We start from the raw sequence: 19,386 nt of genomic DNA, 5'->3' as shown, positions 1-19,386 counted from the left end.
GTTTGAAGTTTATAGAATTGCATAGTTGATAATTGTAGATTTGGTGCTAAATTAGAGTTAATTTGTGGTGAATTTGGTTGCCTGCCAATAGGATTCCCATAATAACACTAGTGGATGATCATTTTTAGTTTTTTTTTTTTTTTTTCATTCCTGAGATGTTTATGTTATGGTTCTTTCCATATTTGTACCTCGTGGGAAATTATTAGATGGGTTAATGGAGAAAAGCTTGAGGATTTGGTCAAATTTTTTTTTAAATAAAAACTATATGTAACAGTATTATTACGAGATAAACATGGGAATAACATAAAAACAATGCTTGAAATAATATGCCAGCATGGAAAAGAAAAATCCAACACTGTTCCCAAAAGTAACATGCTTATATATAAATTGCATTTTTCTGAAAAGAAATTATAGAATAAAAATTACCATTTTTAAATAAACCATGAATCAGAGCATGCTTGTTGCCTTCATATTTATTCTTGTTGAAGTGCAAGCTTTTAATGATGATATGGTAATGGAGTTCCCACGATACCATGAACTCGATAGTAGAGCTTTTGGGACCGTCGCATAAATGCCTTCAAGATCATCTTAAATTAATGGAATGTGTTGGATCAAGGATATGGAGAGAAGGGGGAGGGGAGATAAAAATAAAAGATTAAAAATATAGAAAGTTAACTCCGGAATATAAATCTAACACCCCCAAAAAAAAAAAAAAAACTGTATATATGCAGAGCTTAAAAAGAATTCTCCCAATAAGCCTCATATTGTTATTCACTCTCAACGAGAAACTCTCAAGCTTCAATGACTCAAACCAAAACTCATTCTTGAAGAAAGCAATGCATATAAAAAAACAACACAAAGGCAACTAGCATTGATCAGATCATGAATGATACGCTCTGTTTTTTTCTCTTTCTCAAGTCCTGATTTTCAATCAGAATCACTTGGGCTTGAGCTAGAGCTGGCACTGGATCTTGCACTATGAGATTCTGCCCTATTATTTTTTGTGTCCAAAGTACCTGATATGTTCAAAGCCTCAAAGTCTCATCGGATCCATGTTCTGGTTTATCGGCAGCAACTGTGCTAATTCCTTGAACACCAGATCCTACATCAGTTGATTCAATCTCCTTGGCAGAACCCATTTCATATGGTTCTACAGATGCCGATTTCTCTTCTAAATCCAACGCTTCTGGCAGCACATGAAGATTAGCCTCGGAGACTTGCTTGAGAGCAATATGATTATCTTCCAGAGATTTTGTATCAACTACTTTCAAGTTTGAATTTGGTTCTACGTGATCCTTGGATTCTTCCACAAGCAGCCAATCATTAACCATGCTAGGGAAGATGACTTCCTCAACATCTGCGCCTTCATGAAGTTGCTTAAAGGCCAAGTCGATATCTTCAAGTGATCTTGCTTCAAGAACCGGGAGGTCCATCTGAGTCTTTAAACGGTTTGAATCTTTGGGAAACAACTCAAAGTCAGTATCCCCAAGGTTAATTTCATGTGGAGCACCAACAACTTCTTTGACACGAAAGTCCCCAACTGTATCCAATTCCAACAACAACTCTTCATCAATCTCTTTTATTTCACCAGCCTCTTCACTGATGGTTTGCACGGCATCAAGAGAACCGTAAGTTTCTGCTGAATAGTTTAAATCTTTTGAGACCTTTGTTTGATCTTCATTTACATTTCGGCCTAGGATATCAGCTTTCAAATTTACTCCACCAGAAGGTGACTTGTATTCATGACTCTCGGCTGGGAAATCAATTTGGGTAGAATCCAAAGCTGAGGATGACAAATTTTGCAGAATTTTGCACTCAGGATCAGTGACTTCTGGCATATCTCCATTTTCGGTGATTCTCACAACCTCTGCAGATTCTGTCTGGATGCTATTTGATTCCTGTTAAATGTCAAAGCACCACTATTACTATTAGTTTCCTACTTATGCTAAGTGATGTGTATACCATAAAGATCAAACAAACCAACCAACATGCTCTCTAACTGAAATAAAGAGGACAAAAAAACCAAGGTGTCATGGCTCACACGTATTGTTTAAACAAGCATGCAAATGCCACAAAGCAAGAAATGCAGACAGATCAGGGAAAAAATCAGCAAATAAGAAAATTTTAGAAAGAAAAAAAAAATCCAAGTTAACACCAAGATTTTACATTACTAAGGTATTACAATTGTATGGTGACACTATTATAAGAACCTCTCATGTAACAGTAAATTAATTCCACGATAAAGTTTAGCATTGATATCTGAGCATCATGCCCCTGCATGTTCAATAAATCAATTGAACATGTCTATTATCTGAAACTAAAATGCACATCTGTATTTTCAACTTGGAGTTCTTCTTATGTTAGTTTCTCTGGTACAAGTGTCCCTTTCTGCAGACCCATCACCAAGGTAGCATACATACAAAAAGGCACCAAGATCAACATTAAAAAGGATGGCCATTTTATAGTTCTGTTGTCTAAATGGCGTAAGCAAGAAGGGTACTGAATCTAATCATTCCAAACAGGAAGTTGCAATAACGTATGCCACTTAATACTACTGAAAAGAAAAAGGATGTAAAATTCATTATTGAAGAGAATTACAAATTTTAGTTAGTAAGAACAATATTTCAAAAAGTACAGCAAGAACACAAGCAAATATTAAATAGCAGCATAACTACAACCAGACGACTTACTGTGTATTTATCAAGATCTTCAGAAGATGCCTCAAGCCTAGGTTTATCTGCATAAGCCACATATTTCTTCAACTCAGACTGAGGTTTTTCTTCAGAAAGCATGTACTGTCCGGTATAACTCAAAGAAACCACATCCTCATCCAAATCATGGTGGAGAGCAGTGTCAATTTTTGCATCAGAACCTGATGAATGAACTTCATCCTGTTCGAACTGAACAATGTCCTCCCTATTCAATGACTGGTCCTCCATGTGTTCAGTTTCTGGAGTTGAATGACCGGAAAGAACCAGTATAACCTGTTCAGTTACCATAGGAGGCCATTGTTCCTCTGAGGAAGGAATATGGTGGGGAGACGAAGCCAACAGATCCAAATTTTCACCCCCTTCTCGTTGCCCTCCCACCTGGGTCTCTGCATCATCAAAGCTTGATGACTTGACCTGATCCCGTTCAAGCTGAAGAACTATGTCCTTGTGGATCAACTCTTCCCCTACAGATCCATAGTCTGATGAACTAGATGAATACGTTTGATCCTGCTCTAGTTGATGAGTTTCTTCCTTACCACTGGCATGCCACTCAACAGGTTTAGTTCCTGAAGATATGACTGACACATCCTCAACCACCAGTGAAGGAATCTCGGAAGCCATCTGATAACTAGAAGCCACTGTATCTAACTTCTCATGGACATCTTGATGGACACCAAAAAGAATCTCAGAATCAATACTCAAGGACCTGACTTGATCCAGTTCATGAGATGAGCTTTCTTTCTTATATACTACCATGCCCTCAGCTACTGATCCAAGATTAGGAGAAGATGACCTTGATTTAACTGAAGCAAGCTCAACCACGTATTCAGCTCCATTTTGCTCATCAAGGATAACTCCCGAAGACTTGGCCTGTGTAACATCATCTTTACCTAACTCCTGTACTTCCACAAACCTTTGTTCCATCTCGTCTTTTGGATGTGCCACCAAGGATGCTCTATCAATTTCTCCATAATTAGAAGAATCCTTCCCTTTGTACAACTCAGATTCCTTATCGGAAATAGGAACAGATGTTGCAACTGATACTGGAGGTGAACTCATTTTGGATATCTCTGCTTGCAAATTGTACATTTCAGAAGAAATGGAAGGAAAATGGAGGATCTTTTCACCTGCTGGGGGACTTGAATCATAAACAGGTTCGTGTTGATTGTCATCCACCTCCCCACCCTGAACGCGGAAATCTGGCTCCTCAAGGGAAGGTAGCATTGAACTACCAGATTCTTCAATATCATTGCCTCTTGGCTCCAAACTTGTCGATCCCTTATTTTCTGCATTCCCATCTATTTCCGGCATCGATGAAAAACGTGAAGTACTGCTGTAGTCCTCTTCAACTGATTCTGTATTTAAATGAATTTCGCTAGTGCTAAGTTCCAAAGGAATGACCACCTCGCCTGTTTCAGAGAAGCCAGAAGAATCCATTTGAGCATGATTTCCCGCTTGCCCCAATATGATCTTGGCCTCATCATGGCCAACATTTGATCGTGATGTTAAGTGAATTTCGCTGTTACTAAGTTCCAGAGGAATAGCCACCCCTCTGGTTTCAGACAAGCCAGAATCCATTTTAGCATTGTTTCCCACTTGCCCCAATGTTATCTCAACCTCATCATGGCCAACATCCCTCCTCTCAACTGGTTCTATCTCCACAGAATCAATATCTACAGACAATTGGCTTCCACGCTCGGCACGATCAAAAGCATGGCCTATGCTGGAGATGAGTTCTGTTTCTTGAGAAAAATCTTGTTCATTGGCGTTCCTGTCGTCTTGATCAGCAGCAGAACTCACAGATTCAGTGTCAGGAACAGAACTCAACTTTGATTCACTAACTTCACTAGACTGTCTCTCGAACGAGGAATAGCTTGTCCCCTCTGAAATAAATCTTTCGGGCACAAAAAAGGGTCTGAGATTGCTAGCACGCCTCTCTTGCCTGGGACCCCCAAGGCCGGATGGTCCCGAACTGAAACTTTCATGCCTACGGAATAATGCATCCTTCTGCTGAAATGTCGTGAACTCTTGCTGAAAACTGTCTCCCTTGAGATCAGGTTTTTCTTCATTTGGGTCATAAGGAAGATCAAAAGGGTTTCGCCTTGGCAACAAAATAGACGGTGCCGAACCAGGTGGATCATAGGAATCGTAAGGGAGATCAAAAGGATTGTGTCTTGCCGTTGAAATGGGTGGTACATTCAAGGGAAGATCAGCGCCGTCTAAGTCTATTAAATTCTTCTCGGTCATCAATCTCATGTTTTTCCGTGCTCTCCTCCTTGCAATGAGATTCTCCAGGCGTTGATTCCTCTCAAGCTCGGAAGTCCCCAGATCCATGAGGTTCTTTTGGTCATCCTCAGTCCACTTGATTGCCGATTTACTTTCATCCTCTTTACCTCCGCGTGCTTCTTCCTCCTCGTCATCTTCGTTTTCGTCAACACCATCTTCTTCTACTTCTCCATGGATTTCCGATTCTTCATCCGACTCAACACTGACATCGCTGCTTTCTTGAGAGTGCTCGGAAGCAACATCTGACTCGTCATGGGACATATGAGCCGGAGCCGGAGCTTCCATATCTAAAAGTGGGTGGAGTTCATCAAGCATGGGAATGATGTCAGCCATGGAAGCATCTGGCGAGGAACTCTCAGCCAGATCAGATCCCAAACCCGAAGACCCATCATCACCATCCTCATCATCATTAGCAGATAAATCCAAGTGATCTCCCTTTCGAGCATCAGCTAACTCTCCCGGGTGCTTAATACCATTACCTTCGACTTCAAGAATCTCATCTCCCCCTTTGTGAACCACCAAACCTTGATTCTCAATTGCTTCCCCATCATTTGCCACTTCTTCAATCCCCAAGTTCTCTTTATTAATTCCCCTCTTTCTTTCCAACTCCAAACCGTGAAAGTACCCCACAACTTCCCCAGTTGCTCGCTTCTGCAACTGAATTACCCGGGAACTATTATCAATCAGGGGCATGTAATTAACCAGACCATCGTCTATCTCAATCTTCCCAACTTTATCTTCCACCGAACTAGTACCCTCAATAGACTCCTGTAACCGTATTACCCGTGAACTGTGATCAATCAGTGGCACGTAATCAACCAGACCATCATATGTCGCGACCTTCCTGACCTCGTCTTCCGAACTAGCACCCTCAATAGCCTCCTCTACTATATCCCTTCCCTTTCCTGTGTATCTTTCTACAATAAAGCTTTCATCTCTCTCGTCATCGACAACAACAGTTGTATCCCCCGAAACCCGGGCCTTAAGCGATGCGACATCATGGGCAGGACTAACCTTATCATCATGTTTTTCAATCTCGGGTATTAGGTTGGGTTGCCCAAAACTCAAAAGGGTCCCGAGGAGTAGAGCAGTGCAGAACAAAACAGGGGATGCAGAGACCAAAAGGGAGAATACAAAAGGAAAAGATCTGTACAGCAACAACAAAAAACAGAGCATACCCACAAGGAATGGATGACTGCAAACTGATCTATAACATGTTCTGATTGGTATGATCAAGATTTTCCTCATTCGAATTGCAATTTCCGAATTTGATCCCATTTGTCTCTCAATCTCGGACGATCTTTCCAATTCCAATCCGTTTCTATAAACTGTACCAAAGATAAATCCATGGAACCCATTAGATCCATGAAAACGATATCCCAAAAGTAACCACAACAAAATTAAAAAAGAAGAAGAAGAAGAAGAAAACAATTGGAAAACAATCTAAACAAACGAAATTCAGTGTAATCAGACGAAGATTAAATTCAATACCTGATAACCAGAAAGTCAGAGAAAGAGAGGCGTTACTTAAAATCTTAGAATCACCCTGGTGGAGAAAACGAATAGAAGGCAAAATGAGAGAAAATTTAAAGAGGAAAGACTGAACACAGCTCGGATTAAAGAAAGCAGAGAAAATAAAGGCAACGAGAATCCCTCTGCTTTTGATCCTTCTCCTTTACCCTTTACTCACTTTTATCTATTGAAGATTATGAAAAGCCTTTATAACAAGAAGAAGAAGAATCGGTGTGGAGAACCATATGCTAATGTCATGATCTTTGATCGTTTTTGACAGAAAGACAAAATGGGGCGGCACGAAGAGAAAAGAGATTGAAAAAGACACATTCTTTTTTGATCTAATTAGTCGCCATTGGATTTCAATCAAACTTTACACGATGTTGGTCGGTTGGTTGGCTGGTTTGTTTGATTGTTTATCCTTAATCTCAGCGCATAACATTTAAGGCTGTTGGAATGATTCAAAGAGTGAGAATGAGACTGAAATAGCACGGTGGAACGTACTGCATGGAATCGCCATCGCCGTGGATTGGTTTAGATAAAGAAATAGTGAGATGGGGGTTGTGGGGACAATCATGGCTTTCCTCGGCATCGGTCATTAGTATAATATTTGCTTTCATCACAAGTTGGCGGTTGGAAACTAATAAGGTAATGTTGTTCCCGTTCCCATTCCCAATCCCCTCCCTCTGCTTTTGTGGCCGGCCAATAGCGGACTGGAGTTACCCACAATCTTTAATTATTAAAAATAAAAAATAAAATAAAAATTTTTTCCCTAATTATTATCATATTTTTTTTTTTTTTATAATCATTATTATCATATTTTAAGTTGAAGTAATTTATCGATTATGCTGAGAAAATTGGTTTTTATTTAAAGTTTTATTAGAATAAAAATTTATATAAAACTCCAAATATATAAAGAGATATCGAAGTTATTTATATTAAAAAAAAAAAAGTAGGTTCAATCATTAAAAAAAAAATATAAGAATAACCATTTTTTATAATAAAGTCTATTTTTTATTTTTTTTAATAAAGAGTCTGCGTGCGAATAACTATGACTTGATGCGTAACATTACTTTAGTTAAATCCATTTACACGGTTGATAACTTTTTCTTAGAGGTTGTTAAAGAATATGTTTAGAAGTTTCTGGTTTAAAACCACATCTTTTCTTCTAGAGAATTAACAAAAATAGGGACATCTAATAAATAAATACCATCTCAGTTACAATAAATAAAATAAATTAAAAACTCAAACTAATTTTCTTCCACAAAAAAAGTCATTCTCCAGCCTGTACTTAACTATGTATTATACAGTAATGAAAAATATACCTTTGTAGGAAGAAAAAATCTAATTGTAAATATAATTATGTATTAATATGTGCACTAATTTATTATGATTGGTTAAAAATTAGATTTTATTGAAAATAGTGCTAATTTAAATTTTAAGTATGAAGAAATCAGTATTGATACGCAAATTAGTATATAACTTTACTTGTATGTATCAAAACTCTTGTAAGAAATATCTCATTTTCTTTATTTAAACTTGCTGCGCAATGTTTTTGTAACTTTGTATGCAATGATTAAACGTAAAAACAACTTGATTATCACTAAAGTATTTTTCTTATATATAATTGTGTGTATGGATGATCATATTTGTAAAGAGATTTTTCCTATCGAACTAAAGGCTCAAAAGGTAAGCCCAAATATGGGAGCCTGATTTGAAGTGGCGCTCCCTCGTCGCACTAGAGGCCCTTAGCCTATAAAAAATATGTTTATGGCCATAATCACTTGAGAAGACCATCAAAATGTCAAGAATGAGGAGACAACTCACCTTGGCATCCCTCATGACAGTCTCAAATAGAACTATATAGGAAGGTGGATAGGCAATATAGTGTCATTGATCTTCTGATAAGCAGAAAATGAAGAGCTTAATAGTATGTACTAGTAAAATAAAAGAGACAGTGAACCATGTTATATTAATTATGCCATCCTAAAAGTCACGTTACATTAAAAAAATATAACTAAATAATCTGTTGAAGAGATATTCTCCTAACACAAAGTACATGCACTTGATCTCCAGAAATTTAATATAAAAGATCATTTTCGTGAATGAATAAAGCTCACTATTCATTTGTACAAAATAGTAAAACGATAAACTTAGATATTGAAGATTCTCTGGCCTCAATCAAGTTCTCGTATCTCTGGCCTCTAAATATCTGAGTTTCTGAGAGACTGGCCAAACGATAAAACACCACGTTAACAATATTCGTAGGATATTATCAATTAACTTTTAGTTTTTTTTTTTTTTTAATAATAATAAAAAAGATGATATAAAGGCAATAAAAATATAATATTTTATAAGATGAGATAAAAATGAGAGAGAAGCGTGATAGGCTGATATACCGATAGATTGATCTAACCTAACAAATGCCAACACAATGAACATCGAAGACATTCCAAACCAGGGGGAGAACCAAATCCATTATGCTTAGCCATGCCTACCTACCTTCTGGTCAAAGACACGAGGAGGTATGGATAATAGTTGTACGTGACGCGTCTGTCTTTCCCTTCCTCTCGCTCGTGCTACTCGGTCGTCAATCCCACGCACGTATGGGGCTGCGCTGCATATCCCTTGCGGCTTCATTTCCTAAAGCACAAATCTGTGGTTTTATCTTCCATTGAGATAAGCCTCCCGGTTCAGCAAGAGGTATTAAAAACTGTCTGATGTAGCATTTGTCTTTTCGCTTTTGAAATACTAAGAGATTTATGAATCGACAAGAATATTAATGCATATGCATGTCTATGTGAAAGTCAGAGTATGGTTGATTTTCTGGGGACTGTGATATTGGAGTGAACATGTTTTGATAGTTTTGTTTGGATCTTTAAAGGGTCTTCTGGCTATGTTGTTTGAAAGAATTTTTTAGCCCTCACGAAGGAGCTGAAAAGATGAAGCAGAGAGAAGTTTGGGCAGGGACAGGTGGGGAAGGTAATAACGTTTTGGGGCATCAAGAATACTTGATTTTGGATTGGGGGAAAGAAGGTTGGTTTTTGGGGGGGGGGGGGGGGGGGGGGTTTGGTGTGGTAGGAAACTGCGGATTCTGGTGCTTGGTTTCGGATAAAACACCAACCTATTCTATTTCCTTTTCGGTTCTTGCTGATATTTTTATTCATCAAGGTCTTGCGGTTTCACCAGCAAGATCATGCTTAAGGTAAAGTCTTTATTTTTTTGTGAAACGATTATTGCGGTGATAGACGTGGTAATTTCGCTGGTGAAGGAGTTTTGAGTGGGGAGAACTATTTTACTCTGTTATGAGATGTGGCTATGGAAGTGCTTTTGTACAAATTTGAAAGTATCTCTGGTTATAAAAGAGGAGCTAGTAATTTGAAGTTGCCACCCCTTGCACGTTGAAGGCGTATATTAGGCAGATATCTTCGTTATTGACTGAAGGTGCTCTGTGCATCTGGCAAATTTAAAGAACTGTTACCTGCAGTTGTTAGATTTTGCAGATATGTTAAATTAGAATTGAGGAGTGACAATAAACAAGTTAAGAGAACTGAACCAAATCTCTGCAGTGTTTAACATTATATAATACAATTTTCAATAATAATTGAAGATTGTTAAATTAAATGACTAAAATTGATGCATATATAATTTTTGCTGCATAGGGATTTCGTGAAGATATTAAGGAGAACTGAGTAAGTGTACAGCATGCTTGCAACTCAGTTGGAATTGTCAGTGCGAAATAGTCCTTTAGTCACTCTATTGAAGAATTTTATATAGCATGTTAATTCTTAAGAAAGTCCACAGAATGATGAATGATGTTTGCATCATTGAATATCATGTGCTTGTCTTGGGTTGTAAAGCTTAACTGCTCCTATTTATTATTTCTTTTTTCTTTTTCTTTTTCTTTTTTATAAGTAAGAGATAAAATATTATTGATATGAATGAGATAGGCATAAGCCATGTACACTGGAAGTTTATTATTTCTAAGTCCATATCTTCAGAGATATATCCTGCATGGCTTTACTGGAGCCTATATGAGTCAATAAGTTTCTCGAAAAGGCTGGGATTGGAAGCCTATACGAGATATCCTGCATGAGTAGGATTGGAAGCCTTATTGGGGAAGCCTCTATGCAGATCAGTTCTCATATAAAAGGCTGGGATCTCATATTGCTGGACTGTGTCGAGGTTTTGGACCATGAAACTGAATGCACAAAAAGATCTCAAGTACAGTTGAAACTGAAAGGAAGTATCATAGGTCTTATGTACAGTGTAAAGTTTGACTGGAGGGATGCTGCCTATTGGAAACAAAAGAAGTTATTTTTGGTGCCTATGGGGGAGTTGGATCTCCAAGATTGAAATGGGGACATTAAGACAAAGTTGGCTGTGCTAGATGGGGAAGGAAGCATTTACACTGAGAAGGTGTCGAGGAGACTTGTGGTAAATAAAACCAGCCCAAGGGAAGAGACATCTTAGAACCATTTGGAACATGGAGTGTTTCCCAAGTCGAGCCTTTGGATATTGAGTCTATAATTGATCCTAGTGAGGACTCTAGAGCCAGATGGATTACATCGAACATGGAGTGGAGATCTGAGAATAATTTTAGCAAAACTTGGGGGGGGGGGGGGGGGGGGAGAGAGAGAGAGAGAGAGAGAGAGAGAGATTTCTCCAATCAAATAAAAGCTAAAGGACAAAGAAAAATAAAGTAATCTGATTCCTCTGCCTACAGGTTTGACATGTTCTGTGATTCTCTGGAAAGTCGGTTGGACCTGTAACATGTTGTCTTTCATTTGAGTATTACGTTGCCATATTATTCTGTACATTCCTTTTATCTTTCTTTGTTTTGTCACTAAGTTTCTGCTTCCCGGCTTTGATTCTATTGAAAGATTCGTCAATCCCCCCCGCCCCCAGGCACAAAAAGAGAAAAAGAGGGAAAAGAAAGAAAGAAAGGAGAGTAAGCTCATTAGGAAGTTCACCAATTTTGAATAAGATTTCTTTGTTTCTTTCTCTCTTCGAATCCATATTCTGTACAAACCAGTCCTATTAATCTATCTATCCATAGGGTTTAATAAACAAGCAGGAATTTTTTTGATGTGTTGTGGTCATTTTTCATTATACATACTAATTGTTTTGTGTTAGATCTATTCGGTCAAGAAATATCGTATGCCAATATATCTGTAATTGCCAATGCTCAATTTTGTAACTTCACATCTATGAATCTTTTAATTATGCTCAATATGCATATCTGTAGAATCATTTCAGCCTCCTGTAGACTCGCCAAAATCTGAACTAATGTCTTCTAAGAAGTTTCAAGGAAGTTTAACTGAGAAAACGTTATCTTCTGAAGAGCAACAGGCCAAGGTATTATTTGAGTATGGTTTTCAGTGTATTGTTTATGTATTTACTTGACTACAGCATCAATTAATGGGATCTAACTGGTAAGCTGTGAATACTTGATATCATAAATTTGCTTTTGCCTGTACTTTTCGCATTTTACATATGCTGGGTATGAGAAAAGTGGGGATAAAAGCTTTATCTTTACCATTTCCTTTTATTTTTATTTTTTTGTAAATCTTTTACTTGTTTTGGCGATTTTGAACTGTAAAATTGTCTGTTAGAACGGCCTACAAACTTAAGGAATAATATTAACTGGCCAGTATGTCTTTTTACTGAGAAAATTTAGTATGAAAAATAGAAGTCCATGGTTCTTCTCAATTGCCAATTTTGTGCATCAGATCAATGCTAGGAGAGACTGCAGTTTGTTATTAGTTTTATTAATATTATGCTTCATATTTTGTGATAGAAATTATACGAGTGTTTCTTATGCTTAAATTTAATTTCAAACTTTGCGTCATGGACATTAATCATGTCATGGAGTCTCTTTCACCATGGTGTGAGTAGGAAACACAGTTGCTGCTTGGAATAATCTTTCAAGTGGTGAATAAGAGATAATCTACCCCATCTCTTACTAAGTGAAATCAGAAACACTGGTTCTGTTTTTTCTCCAGATCAATGAAACAAGAAAATTGATTGGTCCAATTGCTGATAAGCTTCCAGTCCTGTGTTCCAATGCATCAATATTGAGGTTTCTTAGAGCTCGGAACTGGAATACAAAGAAGGCATGCAAGATGCTGAAGCAAACCTTGAAGTGGAGGCTGGAGTACAAGCCAGAGAAGATCCAATGGGTATGCATATGTGCGCTATATTAAATAATGATATGTAAGAGTAGATTTCCATTTTCTCCTCTCTATGTAAAAATACATCTAAAATATACCCTGATGGATAAACCTGCAGTTTCTGCCGTAGCTGTCTAACACGATATATCCAATGGGTACTAACTCAAATGTTTATGAGTTAGTACCATATCAAAGGAAAGATGATATGTTCTGGAAAATTGTTGGGAGAAGTGATGTTTAATTTTGTAGATTTTGGCATAAAACCTAAACATTTTTATTTTTGATAAGTAAATCAAAGTATATTAATTAAAAGAATAGGCAACAGCCGTGTTCAGTACAAAGAATGCCCTAACTACGTAGGAGCAATAGATACAAGAAAATCATGGAAATCATGGCCATTAAAATTAATGGCAATAGCCCAAGTACAAAGAGTTCGAGGCATAAAACCTAAATATGTAACGGTGAATTTGATTTTCATCCTTCTTGGAGTTTGATTTACTTAATATATAGTAAGTGATGCTACTTCTGTTGTAGGCTTATTCTCTAAGTCCTGCTCTCAAATTAAAACGAAGATATAAGTTGCATTGTCCATTTTCTACTTATTGAAAGTGGTATTTTTCATGCTTTTAGGAGGACATTGCTCATGAAGCTGAGACAGGAAAAGCATATATGGCAAATTACTTTGACAAGTTTGGACGACCTGTTCTTATCATGAGACCTGGTTATCAGGTAGTTCAAAGAGAATGATAAGAATCACTCGGACAACATGAATTATTGTATTCTGTTTTTTTTTTTCTTTTTTTAGTTGGTACGGTTGAAGTCTATGTGATTGTACCTTTTCTCTTATGATATCAGAATACAAACTCAACAAGTGGGCAGATCAGATACTTGGTTTACTGTATGGAACATGCCATTAAAAATTTGAATTTAGATCAGGAGCAGATGGTGTGGCTAGTTGATTTTCAAGGATGGAACACATCAAGAATATCTATGAAGGTGACTCGGGAAACGGCTCATATCCTGCAGGATCATTACCCAGAGAGGCTGGGACTCGCAATACTCTATAATCCACCAAAAATATTTGAGTCCTTTTGGACGGTATGTCATCATATACCCTTACCCCTATTTTGTCATCATCTTATGTTAATTTTTATTGTGGTATCCTCTAAGCTGTAAATTTTGGCTATATATAGATAAAAATATATATGCATGGATATTGGGAATTGAACATGTGACATCTGTCTTATTACCCTATTACCGTATCAAAAGACAAATTTCTTACATCAACATATTTACAGTAGGGATGAGTTGCCAGTGGTTTTTAGATCAGACAGCACTCCTCCGTGTTGTACAACTTGTACTGATGAATTTGAGTCATAGGCCCAATCCTGGTGAATTCAAGCTTTAAAGGAAGCTCTTTCCTGTAAAATAAACTGAAGGGATGGGTTAGTTTTCAATGTATATACGTGTACCCTAAATTTCAAAATATTCAATTACGATTCTTGGAACCCGTTTGTGTTAATCTGTTATAGCGTAGAGATTCTTGGAACTTCAGATATTCTGCAGTTATAGACTGCTTCAGAATTACTGAAAAGTGAGTGCGACAGGAACCTTTTATTTATGGTACCCGAAAAAATGATGAAAACTTTTTAGTATAATAGGCAAAGAGAGAATTTGTATAAAAGGACTCTAAAATGAGACATCTTTGGATTTCAATATCATCAACTAGCCATCTTATCAAAAAAAAAACATATCACCAACTAGCCTATGTTTCATGCATTTTGGATTAAAATAATTGAACAATTTTTTTTCCCTTTGAAATAGCTGGTAAAACCATTTATTGAGCCCAAAACCTTCAAGAAAGTGAAGTTTGTCTACCCCAACCACCCAGAAAGCCAGAAGATAATGGAAGAGCTCTTTGATATGGACAAGTTGGAATCCAAATTTGGTGGGAGAAGTTCAGCTGGTTTTGTCTACCAAACTTATGCTCAAAGAATGATGGAAGATGACAGGAAAATTTCTGATTTAATCGACTCTGGTGGTTTATCTCCATTATCATCTGCAATGTCTGAATGCCAGCAATCAGACTCATTGGTTACTGATCATTGTTCAGAGGCCTCGGATGAATCATCCGGTGATGAAGCAGCTTCTTCAAACTTGGAGGTTGTTGACGAGAAAATACAAGTCCATCCACCAAGCTCCAATGATGTTGCAAATGGTGAGGCCTTGAAGCAGCCACCTAGTAATGAAAATTGAGTAGCTAAATGTTGACATATCATGTGTATATAATATATATATATATATATATATATATATAGTACTTTATGCATCAATTGCATAGATATGAACGCAAACATCAAAGTGCGTTTTCTTTACCTTGTACAGATATGAACTTTTGAGATTAATGATTTCATACAGTCCATTTTTGAACTGTATCATTACTTGTCTATTTTATATTTGTTTGGCATGCAGAACTATTGATCAACATTGAGAACGTTTATAGACCGGTACAAATGATTTTGGGTTATTGTTCAAAAACTTTCCAGTTAGGATTGCTGCTACTCTTTACCCCCGTGTCGACTATGCGGTAAAGAAGAATGATTTTTCCAAATTTCGTTGGAACAATCATTTTGCGTCTTCAACTTGTCACCTTAAATTATGAAATTTTGTCAGATTTTTTTTTTTTTTTTAAGATTTTAAAAGGAAAATGATACTCTCTTGATAAAATCAATGACGCAAATAATCAAACTTTTATGTTTAGAACGCTTAAAAAAGTAACCCTGTGCTCGAGTGTCTCTTTATAAAATCAAAATTAAAAGAATTGATTGTTTCTTGTAGTAAAGTTACCTCTCACTACCGTCAGCGGAGTCGGCACATTGGGTCGGCTCCGATTTCCCCTTTAAGGGAATACGGTCTTACACGTCGACGTTTTTTGGAGGGATGGTTTTGCAAATTGAACTGGAATGAAAAGTGAGTAGGTGAAGCCAAGCTGGTTGGTTGCAGTAGGTAGGTAAGCGTAGAGTCCTAGACCCTTCTTCCTTTCTCTTTCTTTCTTTCTTCATTTCTTCGATTCTCTTCTTCCTTATTTAGCTTGTTGTGAAAAAGTAAAGTTGCTAAACCACAAAGCTTGGAACGCAACCAGGAAGAAGATAGGGAATTGGGATGGGGCTTTATACAACTGTGATGGAAGAGATGACAGAGTACACGGGGCTATCTCCGGCGGCCTTCTTCACCATCGCGGCTCTTATGGTCGTGGTTTATAAGATGGTGTGCGGCATGTTTGTTTCCCCCGAAGATTTCAATCAACCCCCCATCGTTACCGCCGGAAACATCCGCTCCAACCTTTTTAACTCGAGTTTCTCCGGTACTAATGATGGAAACCCGGTCCAATTGGGAGACATGAGTGAGCAGCAACTAAGAGCCTACAACGGTTCTGACTCCAATAAACCCATCTTAATGGCCATCAAAGGTCAGATCTACGACGTCTCTAGCTCCAGGTACCCTAATAAAATCTTGTTCTTTTTGTTTCAATTCTCAGCAGGATCATGATTTGGTTCCTCAAAATTTTCAATTTCTCTCTCTTGAATGGTTCTTTAAGGGACTTTGGTGGTGTTTTGAAATCATGGAACTGGGCCGATTGCGGATAGTGTAATTGGTTTCAAATTCTCACTGTTTGGATTGGTTCTGAACTTTTAAGCTCGAATAAAAATTCTGAGATTAGTGACTTGTGAACCACCAAAATCTTTTCTTCATGAGAAAAGGGAGAAAAAACCAATATTGTTTCCTCAAACCTATAAAATTCATGAGTAGATTGGTTCTTCGTCCAAACAACTCTTTGTTCTGCGTTCAGGCCTAACTGGAACTCCTCTGCTTGACAAATACCCCCATCAAGTTGTGCTTAGATTTTGTTGTACGAGATTACTAGGACTGGTATGCTTGTTGTTGCTTTGGCACTTCATCACAACCTATTCCTTGTCTTCAGTTTCTATACCATTCATCTAATATCTTGATATATTCTTTACAATTTGAATGATAGTAATGTTTACCATAATATTGGATTTTGGTTAAAACGAGCCTCAAAGTTGAGTTGATATTTACGTGCAGGATGTTTTACGGTCCTGGTGGACCGTATGGAATGTTTGCGGGAAGGGAAGCCAGCAGAGCCCTAGCGCTTCTATCTTTTAACCCCCAAGACATTAATGGTAACCTTGAAGGTCTGGATGATTCCGAGCTTGAAATTTTGCAGGATTGGGAAGATAAATTCATTGAAAAATATGCGAAAGTTGGGCAGCTTGTCCCAGAAGGAACGAGGATTGAGCACCCTGAAAGTGGAGATAAAGTTGAAGAGAGTCGGAACCCGCAAGAAAAAGCAAAAGCACAATAGAGGGGGGAAATAGGAGTTAGTTTGTTGGCCTAGACTCTAGAGTGATACAAAGAAAATGCTTTCATTTTCTTGGTTTTCTCCTCCCCATGAGGTTGAGCTTCTGAGCATATAGCTGAGGTTTTAATCATGTAGTGGGTTGCTGTGGATGGCAGTAACAAAATAGATCTGAGAGCTGAATAAATGAGACCCTTTTGATTGCATTTTATTGCTAGGCAGATGGTTTCCAAATCTATATATACGATGTGTATGGTCAGCAGCATGTAATGTAGAACCTGCTCCTTCCCTGTTGAGGGTTTTTCCGTCACTCTCTCTTTTTCTTGCATTAAGGTTATCAGTAAGCTTACGATACTGCTAAAATATTGCGCATAGCAGAGCAAGTTGAAGTCTGAACAGAGTGAATGGGATCTTTGCAATTGCAAGGGGACATGCGGGGGGGATCATAGGGACAAGATGAATTTACGGACAACGACCATTATACACGACCACTTAAAACGCAGTCCAGACAGAAAGCCACGCTGATTAATTTGCATGTTTAATGCATAACAACTTTTGGAATTTCTCGGTGATAAAAAGTTAGATTTCTATTCATTTCAATGGTTGACTTCACCACGGCGTTGTATGCAAGCAAAATTACACTTATCCCACTTTTATTTCCTTATACCGCAACTTTCAAATTGAGTATAAGACCAAGGTGCATGTCGTGCAATACAAACAGCAATAAAACTGAAAATGTTAAAACTTCTTATGAAATTTACTATAAAGAACTCCAAGGGATTAGTCAAAGTGGGGGAGAGCACCGTCCGGTCCTAGTGATCATTTTCCCGGATCAAACTGGACATCCCTAAGGACCAGATCGGACTGGTAGTTATCGATCTAATTCGATCAGTCCAATCTTTTTTTTTTAAATCGATTAATAAAAAAATTATTTAAAATATTAAATTAAAATTAAGTGACCTATTAAATAAGAATTACATAATAAATTGTATAATTATTAATATATACTAATACTATATATTATAGTTATACATTAAATAATGTAATACTTATATAATATTGTGATATATATAATTAATTTATACAATTATTTATATAAATAATATATCTATTTTTTAATATTTCATTCGATCCGGTCCGGGGTGAAAAATTCCTAGACCATGGACCGGATCGAACAGGACCAATTCGGTCCAATCCGGTCCAAAAATAGCTGGTTCGATCAATTTATTCAGTCTAAACCGAAACCGACCAGATCGACCGATTCTCATTCCTAAGTTCAAGTGATGAAGATCTTAATATTGAAGTATCACTTTCTTCAAAATCTAAGATTTATTACTTTATAAGTGCAAATAATACTTTAAACACGACACTCTAATAAAAAATTATTGATTTAATCAGTTTGATGTTAAAAAACTTTAAAAAGTGCAGTGTATAGGAATCGAAATTTACTATACAGGAATGTGTCTTAAGGATGCTACTTTACGGAGGTTCCCGACATTTCCAAAAAAAAAAAATAATACTAAAGCGTTTTTACAATTTTTATGTCCTCGATATGAAGCATCCATCATCGATGTAAGAAATATTGATTTGTTTTAAACTATTTTAAATTGTATGATTACATTTATCTAGTCGTCAAATGCATAGTGCATAGTATTAACATAGTGAGTTGGTCGACATATGCATAGTGCATAGTGCATAGTACTAGCATAGTACTGACATAGTGAGTTGGCCGACATATGCATAGTGCATAGTGCTAGTATAGTACTAGCATAGTGAGTTGGCCGACATATGCATAGTGCATAGTGCTAGCATAGTGCTAACATAGTGAGCTAGCATAGTTCGCTTTGTACGCCTATATATATCGTTGAATTCTTTAAGAAATTCATAAGTTTCATAACCTTTCTGAGCTCTATCTCTTTCTCTCTCCTTTTAAAGTTTTATAATACGTTATAGCTCTCTCTTTTCTATGATTTCATAACACGTTATCAGCACGAAAGTTCTGACGATTTTGAAACTAGTAGTCCTCTACTTCAAGTAAATTTTTCAATATATTTTTATATTCCTGATTTATATATGTAAAAAATGTCAAATCTTACAAAATTGGAATTCGTTGCTCTTGACATTTCTGGAAAAAATTATTTATCTTGGATCCTTGATGCTGAGATCCATTTGAATGCGATGAACCTGGGAGATACAATTAAAGACGGAAATCAAGGGTCCCTGCAGGACTGTGCTAAGGCAATGATTTTCCTTCGGCACCATCTTCATGAAGAATTAAAAACTGAGTATCTAACGGTGAAAGATCCACTTATTTTGTGGAATGATT

The 19,386-nt window shown here is 37.1% G+C and overlaps 3 protein-coding genes across 7 annotated transcripts; 2 read left to right on the top strand and 1 right to left on the bottom strand.

Annotated features, from left to right (window-relative positions):
- Positions 1-705: 705 nt before the first annotated feature.
- On the bottom strand, positions 706-7,000 carry LOC122275499. 2 transcript variants are annotated; one of them, XM_043084591.1, is made up of 4 exons: positions 6,688-7,000; positions 6,489-6,543; positions 2,691-6,325; positions 706-1,898 (listed from the first exon to the last, which is right to left on the bottom strand). In XM_043084591.1, the coding sequence occupies exons 3-4, from the start codon at positions 6,273-6,275 to the stop codon at positions 1,026-1,028; spliced, it is 4,458 nt and encodes a 1,485-aa protein (XP_042940525.1). In that variant the 5' UTR covers positions 6,276-6,325; positions 6,489-6,543; positions 6,688-7,000; the 3' UTR covers positions 706-1,025. The 2 variants fall into 2 exon arrangements, with proteins under 2 accessions (XP_042940525.1, XP_042940524.1); XM_043084590.1 differs by having other exon boundaries at positions 6,489-6,999.
- Positions 7,001-8,891: 1,891 nt separating this feature from the next.
- On the top strand, positions 8,892-15,131 carry LOC122275188 (phosphatidylinositol transfer protein 3-like). Of its 2 annotated transcripts, none has more exons than XM_043084162.1 (6): positions 8,892-9,212; positions 11,758-11,867; positions 12,515-12,691; positions 13,313-13,411; positions 13,538-13,780; positions 14,507-15,131. In XM_043084162.1, the coding sequence occupies exons 2-6, from the start codon at positions 11,799-11,801 to the stop codon at positions 14,936-14,938; spliced, it is 1,020 nt and encodes a 339-aa protein (XP_042940096.1). In that variant the 5' UTR covers positions 8,892-9,212; positions 11,758-11,798; the 3' UTR covers positions 14,939-15,131. The 2 variants fall into 2 exon arrangements, with proteins under 2 accessions (XP_042940096.1, XP_042940097.1); XM_043084163.1 differs by lacking the exon at positions 8,892-9,212 and adding an exon at positions 9,691-9,714.
- A 371-nt stretch (positions 15,132-15,502) lies between these two features.
- On the top strand, positions 15,503-17,370 carry LOC122275189 (membrane steroid-binding protein 2-like). Of its 3 annotated transcripts, none has more exons than XM_043084166.1 (3): positions 15,503-15,688; positions 15,825-16,179; positions 16,787-17,370. In XM_043084166.1, the coding sequence occupies exons 2-3, from the start codon at positions 15,845-15,847 to the stop codon at positions 17,064-17,066; spliced, it is 615 nt and encodes a 204-aa protein (XP_042940100.1). In that variant the 5' UTR covers positions 15,503-15,688; positions 15,825-15,844; the 3' UTR covers positions 17,067-17,370. The 3 variants fall into 3 exon arrangements, with proteins under 3 accessions (XP_042940100.1, XP_042940099.1, XP_042940098.1); XM_043084165.1 differs by having other exon boundaries at positions 15,503-15,692; XM_043084164.1 differs by lacking the exon at positions 15,503-15,688 and having other exon boundaries at positions 15,699-16,179.
- Positions 17,371-19,386: the final 2,016 nt, after the last annotated feature.

Source organism: Carya illinoinensis, chromosome 9 (genome assembly GCF_018687715.1).
Source record: "Carya illinoinensis cultivar Pawnee chromosome 9, C.illinoinensisPawnee_v1, whole genome shotgun sequence".
Lineage (NCBI taxonomy): Eukaryota > Viridiplantae > Streptophyta > Magnoliopsida > Fagales > Juglandaceae > Carya > Carya illinoinensis.
Note: the sequence above shows the minus strand (reverse complement) of the source record. Positions and strands in the feature narration are given on the sequence as shown.

Bases quoted from the DNA above. Each gene is read 5' to 3' on its own strand.
- LOC122275189 (XM_043084166.1), top strand. From the start codon at position 15,845: ATGGGGCTTTATACAACTGTGATGGAAGAGATGACAGAGTACACGGGG. The intron at 16,180-16,786 runs GTACCCTAATAA...ATTTACGTGCAG, and splicing joins TACGACGTCTCTAGCTCCAG to GATGTTTTACGGTCCTGGTG.
- LOC122275499 (XM_043084591.1), bottom strand. From the start codon at position 6,275: ATGGGATCAAATTCGGAAATTGCAATTCGAATGAGGAAAATCTTGATC. The intron at 1,899-2,690 runs GTAAGTCGTCTG...GACATTTAACAG, and splicing joins AAGATCTTGATAAATACACA to GAATCAAATAGCATCCAGAC.
- LOC122275188 (XM_043084162.1), top strand. From the start codon at position 11,799: ATGTCTTCTAAGAAGTTTCAAGGAAGTTTAACTGAGAAAACGTTATCT. The intron at 12,692-13,312 runs GTATGCATATGT...TCATGCTTTTAG, and splicing joins AGCCAGAGAAGATCCAATGG to GAGGACATTGCTCATGAAGC. The intron at 13,412-13,537 runs GTAGTTCAAAGA...TTATGATATCAG, and splicing joins TCATGAGACCTGGTTATCAG to AATACAAACTCAACAAGTGG.